We start from the raw sequence: 12,115 nt of genomic DNA, 5'->3' as shown, positions 1-12,115 counted from the left end.
CATCTTCAGTGTCTCAAGACGAGACCTAGTTTTAGGTTGAGAGCATCATGCTGGAAGTCTCCATGATGTATTGACACAGCAGCACTCTGATTTATGTCTTCTGGCACTTGCATGCTGCTTCCACACCTCCAGGCAAGAACATTTCCCTCTGCGCCCACAGTCCTTCTGGCACAGCATGCACTATGGCCAGCTCTGGATGGAGATACACCCTGTATCACTTGTCCCATCATCATCCAGATTAAAATGCCTCAAAAAACAGGCTGAGATGCCCTCCATGCCCACAGCCTTGCATTTCCCCATAGGTCTCATTCCTGGGTCGCAACACCAGGGACCAGATCAGCAGAGCACAATGTGGAAAGCACCTGCCCACATTCCAGATAAAAATTACCCAAAACATGCTACATTTATGGTTTTCAGGACACAAAATACCACCTTAAATACCTTTTCTTGTTCCTTTTGAGACTGAACTAAATGCCTCTGCATTTACAGCCTACCTCTGTTTTTAAAAAAGCTAGGAATATTTTTTTATCCATGGGGTCATTGAAGAGAAGAGTGGGAAAGGTGTTTTGTATGGCTTTGTGTTGCCCAACACTCTGTTTTACAGAGATGATAATGCAGAGAGCCAGATGGACTGGCAGAATGCCTCTTTGCTTGGTCTTCACAGAGCAGAGCATGGCCATGATGAGATCATCTTTGCAAGCTGCTGTGAAGACTGTGAGCTTCCTGGGAAGCAAATAGAGCATGACTACTTCAGCCTTAGCTTTATTTGGCTTCCTGTGCTCTGAAAGCTTGACCTTACAGGGGCTGGTACAAGGCTTTCCAATTGGTATGGTCTGGGCAACACTCAGCCATCTCAAGAAAGTGCTTGGCATGGTAGAGGACACTGCCTGACACCTCCATTGCAACTGAAGAGTTGAGTCATTGGAGGCTCCAAAACAAACACGGTACTTCAGAAACATAGTTCTGTGGAACTTATAAACATGCAGACTACTCAGGGCTTTGATACAGAAGGTGGAGCCAGCTTTGTGGAAGGGGAAGAGCACTGAACTGCAAACATTGTGTATAGGCTGGTAATCAAGCTTACAGCCTGGGCTCTGCTGAGGGATATTCTTCCTCCTCCACACTGCCAAGGGAGACTTCGGTGTCCACAGTACTTCAGTTCTTAGTTTCTCTGTGGAAAATGGCCACAAAGATAGCAGTGGTCTCTGATACGGTGTCTAGGCTTCTAGACATGAAATTGTGGTGCTACTCTTCTGCACAAGACTACATGTCATCCTTAAGGAGTCAAAAAAAGACATTCTGCCAAGACAAACCTAGACTGTGGGTCCTTGGCTGGCTACCTGGAGCCCCAGAAAGTGGATCTCACCAAGCCTAGAGGCTTCTCATGACACTGCCTGAAGCCCTGACTGGTTTGAAGACAAATAATACAGCTAAACACCTAGGTTTGGGGATTCGTGGTGTCTCAAGGGAAATGGTTTTTGCATTTCAAGAAAAACCCGTGGGCACACAAACAGGCTAATCAGTCCTCTGGTAAGTCTCTTCCAAGTTTTTTTCTGATGGGGAAAGCTGACTGCAGGAGAACATCAGAGGTGGGGGCTACGAACGCTGGGGATTTCTGACAGACTGTTGACACATCAAACCAAGGTGTGAAGGAGGAGAATGGCTCTGCTAACCTGTCATTTCATCTCCTCAGCTCCACCACCCATCCCAGGGGTTTCGGTTTGGAACCGTGCGGGAGAGCAGCGCGGAGGACTATGTGAGGCAAAGCTTCCCAGAGATGCACGAGTACATGCGCCGGTACAACGTCCCAGCCACCACGGATGGGGTGGCATACCTGAAGTGAGCCTCTGCATGCAACTGCAGGTCTGATCCCTCAGCCAGAATGCAGTGAGGTGGTGATGGGTTTCCCACTTCCAGTGTCACTTACCCCACAAAGCAGCCATTGGAGGGAGTGTGGCACACAGAGAAGGAAAGCACAGAATCACCTGGCAGGAGTGACACTTGGAGAGCCAGCTAGTGTAGCACCAGCTGGAGTGTTTCCAGGGGAAATAGTGCTTTGCACTGACTGCCATCAAGCATGGGCAATGTGTAAGTCCTGGCAGGTTCCTGTGCTTGGGAGCCCTTCATCAGGCAGTGAGAAACATTCAGGGAAAAAAAACCAAACAAATAACAAACATCAGAGTCCAAACAAAAACTGTGAATGAGGTTCCTCAGCATCTTCAGCATGCTGTGAGGAGAGAAGATTTTCAGGGAGAAACCTTAAAGCATTTCACATTAAAATGAATAAAAGAAGTAAATATAAAGGAAATAAAGAAAATATAGAGAAGTAATCAAAGACTGGTAAAAAGTAATAAATACCAGATTTTCTTGCTTTAGGGAATTACGGCATCACCATGTTTCAGAGATCCTTGTGCCAAACAGTCTGGGGTCATTCAATCTATTCACTGTGCCAGGAAACAGAAGAGCTTTAGGATAGTAGAGGATAATAAGCCTGAAATAATTAATTCATTTTACACATAAAAGTTGCATAACAGATGGCCTAATAATTTTTTATAAGAAGTTGTTTCTTGTTTACATTTTTTGCAGACCCATCCTAATTATAACTAAGATACATGGCAGTTCCTTTGAGTTAAACTGGAATTAGTCCATCTAGATCAATGAAGTAATGTAGCTTCACATCAGAAGAACACACAGACCTTTAAAGTTACAGGAGAGGAGGGTGCAGTCCCCATATCAGACGAGAACAGACACTGCAACTGTTCTTTTATATCATCCTTTTATGAAACTCTGCTGTTCATAAATTATGCTAAAATTCAGTCCTCTATGTTTCTTAAGACTGAATATAAAGAAAAGCCAATTTGGGTGAAGGAAATTAATTTTGCTCTAATGAGAAGCCAATGCAGCACTAGTATTTTAGGATTATTATTTTTTTTTTACAATAAAGTTTTGTGCTACCTTTCAGTGGAATTTAAGTCTAAAATATTTTAGTATTTTCCATCTTTCACATCAGTAGTACTTCAGGGGAGCAAAATAAGTCCTGTCTCTGCTGTCCTGCTGTCAGTGCACATTTCTATTTCATGCACAGTTCCTTCCTTCAAAATATAAATCCGTTTTTCACTTAAAGTAGCAGTCCCTGATCTCTGTTTTCTTTCAGTAATCTTCCAGAGAACTACATAGATAAGTGTTCAGTAAGCACCACTGAGTCTCTTAGACTGTGAAGTGATTCTCTTTGGCTTTGATGTTGAATACAGGCATGATCCAGAGAAACTTGATGCCTTCATCATGGATAAAGCACTCTTAGATTATGAAGTATCAATAGATGCTGACTGCAAGCTTCTAACTGTGGGAAAACCCTTTGCCATTGAAGGTAATAATCAATTTTATTTGTTATGTATTGCATTTGTTTTATTGTGATTTGGTATTCTCAATGAAAGTATGCAGGTGAAATAGTGGACTCCTTGAAGGTATGGTAAGATTCTCTGTGATTAAACAGAACCAAGGCTTTCTTCTGTTTTGTGTTTTTTTGAACTTTCAGATCACTTGTACCATTTGTTGCCATGCCCTGTGTAGGAATTATTCAAAGTGCTGAGATGGTCTGTCTCCAAGCAAGTCAAAGGCACCGTTCATTTCACTGCTGACAATGGATTAAAATAGGTCCTGAAAAGAGGCTTGCCTCGTGTGGGCTCACTTTCATTACACATGTTCAAAACTCAGAGGAATATGTTCAAAATGCTGTTCTACAGTTTTGCTCTTATCTGAGGCAGATACGCTCCCATTTTAAAGGTCAGCTTAAGATTCCTGCTGAACCTGTAGCTACTTGAAGCTGGAGAAGGGAGCCTGCCTACCTAGCACGGACAGGTTGGAGGGCAGCCTGGAAGCAAGGCTGGTCTGAAGCTGCTTCCAGCAGGGATGGGCACATTAGCAGCTCTTCGACTTCAGGAGTCATTTTTGTGATAGCTGGACAATGACAATGATCGAAGCTCCCTCTTTCCTCCCCTCCAAGGGCAACCAGTCTGGCTGCTCCCATTGCACATACAGCTGACCTCCTTCAGAAATGTTCAAACCTGCCTGAGGAAGGTCATAGGCTAAATGAAGGCCAGAGAAAACTGAGCATTTTAATCAATTCAGCTACAAGTCACCTGTGCTGGGCAGTTTGTGGAACACTCCCATTTGCTGTATTTCATCAGTGTCTCCCATTTGAATTGGCAGCAGAGACCTGAAAGCAATCAATTTTCCTCTTTTCTGTTTGTTATTGGGGAGGACAGAGGCACAGAGAGCTGCTCAGGCTGTAGCAGGATTTGTGGGTGTGCAGCTGCATGTTTCACCACACACACATGCCACCTGATAAATCTTCCATTTCAAAAAGGTCAGCTCTACTGAAGTAAACCACCAGCTCCCACAGCTTTGAAACAAGTAAAGCAAATTTAAATACAGAAAAAAAAAAAAAAGCCACAAATAAACCCTGAACTCTATGTTTTTACAAATTTGGACTTCATATAATGTAATTATGAAACACTTTAATATGCTGAAAATGTGATATTTGTGAACTCTAGCTGTGCCTTCTCTGAAACCATTCCTTCCATGTTAGCAGATGGATTCAGGTGGAAATAGAGGCACAATGTCCTCAAATCAGCAGCAAGAGAGGCTGTTGCGTTGTAGGTACACATCACATCACTCTACATCATTGAAAAGCAAGACACTGTGATGGCAAATTTGCCACTCATGTACATTTATCGTTTGTTGTTTTTTTTTTTTCTTCTTCCTGCCCTTGGTTTGGTTTTTTTGAAGAGACAATCTGAAACTCTAAATCTGAACTGAAAAACAAAAATCTACAGCAGACTAAAAAGTCATAATCTACAGCAGTTTTCTAGGCTGAATTGTTTTTCTAAAGTCTATATGTTTTTCTAAAGTCAAAACCTAGGTTCTGCAAATTGAAATACCATAATAAGAGTTACTGAATCCATTTTCACTTACACCAAGTCCTTCACCTCCACTACAACATGGTAAAAGACAACACAGTGGCTAAAAACTATTTATTATTAACTAAAAACTATTTATTATTAACTGAAGTCCCACATCACTGCCAGAGCAGAAGTGCATGAATGGAAAGCTTTAAATTGCTGTGTGACAGCAATACAGAGTGCTCCCATAAACATTTAAATGTACACAGCTTTTCATCTGAAAATACATAGAAGGAAAAGAAAATGTCCCATCTGACACCATAGTCACATCCACTGACCTAAAACTGTACGTGGATCACATTTACTTGACTTCAGGGCCCTTTTGCGTTGTTGAAACAAGGTAAAAAAGAAGAACCCATGGCAAGGGAATGCAAAAGGCTGTGTTTCTAGAGACAAGAGGGATTTATTCATCAGTATGTATCTATCTTCATCTGAAGTTTTTGACCCTCCAGTTTTACTTATTACTTTGGTGGCCTTCATAATTTTGAATTGTATATCCTGTTTGTAATCGGCTGCTCTATTTTTCACAGAAAAAAGTCTCAGTATTCTCAGTCCATGGTAAACCAGCATCCAACGTTGAACTGGCTTGCTGAAACAGAATGCCACCTATATCTGCTGTGCTGGTAGCTGACATGAACATACCTTAGCAAAAAGCAGACAAGTAAGAGAGTGGTGATTGTCCTGGTTTTCCTTCTAGGATATGGTATTGGACTTCCCCCCAACTCTCCGCTCACCTCAAACATCTCTGAGCTGATAAGCCAATACAAATCCCACGGTTTCATGGATGTTCTGCACGACAAATGGTACAAGGTTGTTCCATGTGGGAAAAGAAGCTTTGCTGTCACAGAGGTAAGTGATGAGCTTGGGTCACGTAAATGAGGATTTGCTCAAGTTGCCGATTGTTTCCCCTGATTCACAATGTGCAGCAGATACACACACAGCACAGATGGGCTGCAGCTGGAGGGAAACATTTGACATGGCAAGCCCAGCAATGTTGAGATCAGAGCACAAGAAGGACATCAGCAAGGCTGTGCTGCTAGATTAGGCAAGAAGTGTGTGCATCAGAGAGCATTTCTGGAGACCAACAGGGCATGTAAGGTGGCATTAGAAAAAGTGATCTGGCACATAGCACAACAAATGTGATTGCACTCAATTATGTGTATCACCATCTACAGGATCTGTCAGTGATTCTGGGCCATCTCACATGGGAGCAATAGCTAAACCAGCTGACACAGAGACCAACAAGAGCAAAAGAAACAGACAGAGTGGGAATTTACAAGGGCATGTAATGATAGGACGAGGGGCAATGGTCTTAAATTAGAGCAGGATAGATTTAGATTAGAAATTAGGAAGTTCTTTACTATGAAGGTGGTGAAGCACTACCACAGGTTGCCCAGAGAGGTGTTAGATGACCCATCCCTAGACACCTTCAATGTCAGGCTTGATGAGGCTCTGAGCAATCTGATCTAGTTAAAAAGGTCTCTGTGCACTGCAGAAGAGTTGGACTAGATGACCTTTGAAGTCCCTTCCAACCCAATACATTCTATGAATCTATGGTTCTATTCTATTAATTTAATACATCCCAAATTCTGAATATAACCTTGCCCACTTCCCAACATGGGTGGCAGCTACTTGTACCAAAGATAGGACTTCAGCCTACAAATGGTCCACTAAGGTATCAAGCTAAGAATAGAATAGAAGCAGGTCTCATGTCTAAGTAGAACTGCAGGAAATTGAAGCAAATCTCCATGGTTTTATGTCCTGGTATTAAATCAGAGGAGTTATGCCAGCTTGTAGCAGCTGAAGATGTACGCTGTTATCTAGGAGAAATATACTCCTCTTATCTGAATAGCAGCTTTTCATCAAGTTTCCCAGACTGTCAAAAAAAGTTGAGGTACTGCAGAATCAAAAGATCCAGCATGCCTAAAGCTTAGAGCATGCACTTTTAGCTCAAGGTGTTCCAAATGACATATTTTTACGTGTTCTCGCTGGTACAAAACACATAGGTAGAAGTATATTATCTCTGGTGTTCAGTCAAATATCAAACCAACCCTAACTGTTCTCTGAGAAAGTGGTAGCTTGGCCATTCTCGCCTAAAATAGTAAGAAACCTCCAGTTTTCTAGGGTTCTGACTCCTGACCTTCAGTGGTCAGCTAAGAATCTTGTCTGCAAACCTCTCACTGCTGACTAGATCACTAGAAAACTAGCATTTTTTAGAGGTCAGACAAAATAGATATGCCTGCTTTAATACGTCGATTGTTGGGGTACTTCTACATCTCATTACATTTTTAGCTTTTTAATTAAGATTGTGTCAGTATGAAATAAATTATATTCTAACATCACACATTCATAGAAGAAAATTCATGTTCTTTCTATTCAACTTGTTAATTTCAATTTGTGTGTGTGCTTAATTCAACACAAGAAAGCACATTTGAATGAAAGTGTGTATTCGCTGCTATTTCTGATCTGGCTTATCTGAAGATTGTATTATCATCTAACAAGACAGGTATCTGGGGAATTTTCTTTTGAATGTAGCTGACAGATCTGTTCTTCACAAGTGCTTCACTGAATGACCTGTTGTTACTCTACACTTTAACAGCCTTTTGAACTAAACCTCAAAAAAATTACCAGACAGTAATTGTATTAATTACCATAGCTGTGTGAAAACTCTTGTAGCAGAGACAAACTTACCTTCTTAATGATTCCCCAGAGATGAGACATAAGGAGCTTCCGCTGATCACAAGAATCTTAATCTAGTTGCTGTATCCAGGGCTGTCTTCTTTCTGTTCCTAAAGAAATGGCTGAGACACAGAACCTTCCAGTTAAGAAATAGGGGTTTATTTAGTACTTTAGGTCAAAAGCTAGTTTCCTTTTTTGTTATACCAATCCCCTCACAACCCCACAGTCAGTTTTCTGGCCATCACCTTGAAGCTGTGGTTTAGATGCTTGTCCATGGTGCACTGCAAGTGTCAAGGGAAGGCCATGCAGGCCCCTCAACAAAGGGAAAAGAGTGCCCTGTTCTCATAAATAAAAGCTGCCCATCAGTCACCCGTCATGGAACATTGTTACTAGTGCATGAAGAACCAGCACAAAGAACAGGAGCAAAGATTTGGGTGCCAAGACAATTAGCTCAGTGTGCACATGAGCTGTTTGGAGGGGAGAACTGACCCTTGCCCACTGGAGGGCTGGGAGCATGATGAAGAATCCTTGCCCGAGGGAAAAAGATCCTTTCCACAATGGTTCTGAAGAAAGGACAGTGTGAGTATTGAGTCTGACAAGAGAGTCAGGGGATGCATGTTTTGAGTCTCCTGGAAATGAGTAAAATATTTAGATTCACTTGTCAAAATTTTGGGGGGCGGGGGGTCAGAGTTTGCAGTCAAGACAAAGCTGTTATTCCCAGTTCACCAGCCTGTGATACCACAGAAGCAACATCTTCTTAGTACTTAATTTGGATTATATGTGTATTGTTTTTCTTCTAACTATGGACAGGGCTCAGAACAGGGGTGAAAGAAAAGGATTTATTACAAAAGGGAGTATTTTACCAAACCTGTGCAAAACTCTGCACAAGAAGAGGGGAAAAGAATTTCCATTGCTACACAGTATGTTAAAATTTGGCACTTGAAACTCTAAAACCACAGTCACCAGACTGTGCTAAGGATGAGCTCCCTAAATAGACTAAATATGTATTACTTGAATGCCACTATTCTTTGAGAACACAGAAAGCCGTAAGAATGAAAAATAAATAACAGTCTCTCTGCACTTACAAGAAGTGCCACAATCTGGAGACAGGGACAGATTTTGATACTGTTCAGTTACTTAAATATAAGCATCAGCATTATCAGGATTTTGAAAACCTTCTGAAATGCCCACATGAGTTTAGAAATCTGCCCTTCATATTCTTACTAAAGCTGGAAATATTTCCTTTGTCACAGAGGTGCCACAAAATCTAAGTTCCTGATCTCAGAAAAGCTTTTTAAAACTCTTGAGGGGAAAATGTTACCAAAAGGGTAGTATATTATTATAGCTAATACACACATGTGATATCCTTGTTTAGTGTTTGGGTTCAGCAGTGTGTAGCACCTGTACCTGTACTGTGCTGCCAACCTGAAAAGTATCCACAGAAGCCTTTACAGGCTTCTAATTAGTCAAAGCTGGACCACAGGCACTTACTGCTCCCAGTACAACCAGGGATAGTAAAGCTTTTACAGTCTCTTGGACTCGAGATGGAGTCAGGGCGTGCTTGTTTTTGCGTCTGCTCCCCCATTCAAACAGAACACAATATCAAACTCCTTCTGTGCATCCCCTTCCTCCTCTTCAAGGGCCAAAGGAAAAGTAGAGGTGACAGAAGGGTATGTTTAGGCAGGAACTGCAGATACGGGTTGAAAAATCAGAAGTTTCTCCAAGGATATACCAAAAAAAAGCAGATACCTCCACTTCTTTTTTTTTCCTCTTTTTTTTTTAATTTTCTTTTTTCTATTCTATTTTTCAGAAACTGCCAATTTCCCAGTTTGCAAGAGCCAAATAACTTAGAGGCTGTTGCCACTGTAGTGCTTAGCACCCATTACCTCTAATCATCACAGGTCTGACAAGGATTGCATATTGCTTCAGAACCACCTCGTGGGCATAATTTAGTTCCTTCTCCTAAAGTGCAGGGTACTACACTGAACTTCTGATTAGAAATTTGGAGCAAGGACTGCATTTTTGTCCTTGGTTTATAGAGAATACACCACATTATGGGCTTTTATTCCTAAAAAAAAAAAAAAAGGTACTGCAGAAGTGCAGTAGAAAAACTCATGAGTTGACTTTCTATTGCCAGTTCATTGCTGCTCTTCCAAATATATTCTATATACACACCTACAAATATATACACAAACAACAAAGTTGTAGAGTTTGCTGCTTTGATACCCATCAGCATGAAGCTATGAAAATGAGAGTTGTCTCTATTAGATGGTTTCCTTTATTATTTAACATGTGTGTGTCTACAGTAATTATGAACAGCTGATAAATTGCCTTTTAACACTGGTATGTAAATGTGCTGATACTGCTATAAATACTCTCCATATACTCCAAGACATGCTGTTAATTATTTCTCTCCCACCTTGTTTTCCCAGCTAACTCAGTTTGAAAATTTTCCCTGTACTCTGCAACCTTTATTGGGCAGCTTTTGCAATGCATTATCTTCTTTATTGTAAGATGAAATACTACTGATGCTTTGTTTTGGCATTTCCTTTCCTGTGAAAAGATGTCTTGCTTGGGACGATTTCAAAAGCTATCCATTACAAGTGAAAAGCACATCTGAGATGCCAGTGCTGGAATTCCTTTCACCTGTTCCCAGGGCAGATAGAAGACTGTTCTGCAGAGCTGACAGGACAGGGACCCCTAATCAGCATAAATCAGGGCAGCTTTACTGAAGATAAGGGGGTTATTTTTCATGAAAGGAGGTGGCCAAGTGTTCTCTCTGCAGCAGTACTGGAGTGACATCAAGCAGCAGCTTCAGGCTGGAGGAGACAACTCAAGCCTGCAGGAATCCCTGCTGCAGTTGCCACTGTGTCTCTTTCTATTATTATTATTTTGAATGGCTAGAATTTTATCATAGTCCATTAAACCTAGTTCCTATTCTCACAGCAACACAAACGCTCCCTGCCATACTGCAACCTGACACCAGCAGATCAGGCCTCCTTACTGATCTCTCCTGCCTTTGGGGGTTTCTGCATTCCTTCTCAAGCAGCTAAGCAAAAGGACTTTCACCCAGCTGATTCACTGGTTCCTGCCACCAAGGCAGTTAATGACTTTGAACAGACTGTTACTCTGTATGACACCAAACAGCAGTAGCTTGGGAGCCTATATAGAAAGGTCTGGTCCTTTGATGACTGAGCAAACCTATTCCTTTTTAATTATTATTCTGTTTCTCATTCAGTTTATTCTTACATCTCTAAGGGAGTTGTTTCATACTTGCCTGTGAACATCCTTTTTGGGAAGCAAGTGATTTGCATAAATGCTTCTTGGAGAATTAGCAAAAGTGCATTTAGCTGGCATATTCAGTTGGGATGGTAAGAGCCTTTTGGTTCTTACACATAATGGTATGTGCTGAATTCAGAGATGGGCCATACTGAGGTCTTAGCTATAAAGACCTCTGAGGAAAAAGTGAGACATGGGGCTTCATTCTGCTTTTATACTACCTGGACTAAAAGTTGGGGTTCACTGCTAACTAAAAGAAACAGGCCAGGTAACACAGACCTCCAGTCAAACTAGTTTCCTCTGGTTTAAAGTATTACCACCTGTCTTTGTTGTGTCACCCTCGTGTTCCCCTAACTGAAAGGACAAAATTTGGGACAACAGGTTTGTGCCAAGAAAAAAATTAGATTCTGAGAGGGAAGTTTTGCTTTTAGGTTGCACTCATGCACTCTCAGCAGCAGAAAGCCCTCGTGCCAAGACTGACACCCTTCCACCCCTCCGATCACTTTATTGTGGTTTTCCACTTTCATTTCCAGGCTGCAGTAAGTTTCTTTAGAAATTGTTTTTACACCCCCATTATACCCTTCAACACCCTTGAGGATTTATGCACTGGTACAAAAATTATCTTCCCAAGAATTCTGCTCAGTGCATTTCAGGGCAAGCAGGTTGATTTTGGCAGAGAAGCCCCAAAATAAGAGCTCATTGCCAGTGCCATGTGTGAAAGTTCTCACTCTGCTAGATTGTTGAAGCTCTTCTTGTTAAAAATATGCAATATTCTATCTCATATCATTGTGTTTTAAAGATCAGAAATAAAATATTAAAAAAACAAAGAAATACTGTTCACAATCACCCAACAAAAGTACACAAAGGGACTTCCAAGCCTTCAACTTCAATGGACTCAGGACTAATCAACTCTCTGGCTTAAAATGACCTCAAAACAGGATTTTTCACACACTCTGTGATCTATCTTTTAACTAAATCAATTTTTTTCCTGGATTACACAGCTATAGGTGTAACAGCACAATCCCCATTGACCAAACTAACAGTAGACTGAAGGAACACACAGGTCACTGGTCCAGGTGCCATCTCTTGACACAAACCTACCCAATCAATTTTCTGCTCCTCTTTTTAAATATTTTTTTTTTTCTGATATGGGAAAGAATATTATCTAATAAAAAGCACAAGTAGGACTTGTATTC

General features: G+C 41.3%; 1 protein-coding gene across 1 annotated transcript in view; it reads left to right on the top strand.

Annotated features, from left to right (window-relative positions):
- The window catches only part of GRIN3A (glutamate ionotropic receptor NMDA type subunit 3A), a 71,029-nt gene that overhangs the window by 52,413 nt on the left and 6,501 nt on the right, over window positions 1-12,115 (top strand). Inside the window, exons 4-6 of the mRNA XM_051641954.1 lie at window positions 1,694-1,839; window positions 3,252-3,367; window positions 5,659-5,810. Of these exons, the coding sequence (XP_051497914.1) occupies window positions 1,694-1,839; window positions 3,252-3,367; window positions 5,659-5,810 (414 nt within the window). The remainder of the gene's footprint in view (window positions 1-1,693; window positions 1,840-3,251; window positions 3,368-5,658; window positions 5,811-12,115) is intronic.

Source organism: Apus apus, chromosome Z (genome assembly GCF_020740795.1).
Source record: "Apus apus isolate bApuApu2 chromosome Z, bApuApu2.pri.cur, whole genome shotgun sequence".
In the NCBI taxonomy this organism is placed as follows: Eukaryota; Metazoa; Chordata; class Aves; order Apodiformes; family Apodidae; genus Apus; species Apus apus.
Note: the sequence above shows the minus strand (reverse complement) of the source record. Positions and strands in the feature narration are given on the sequence as shown.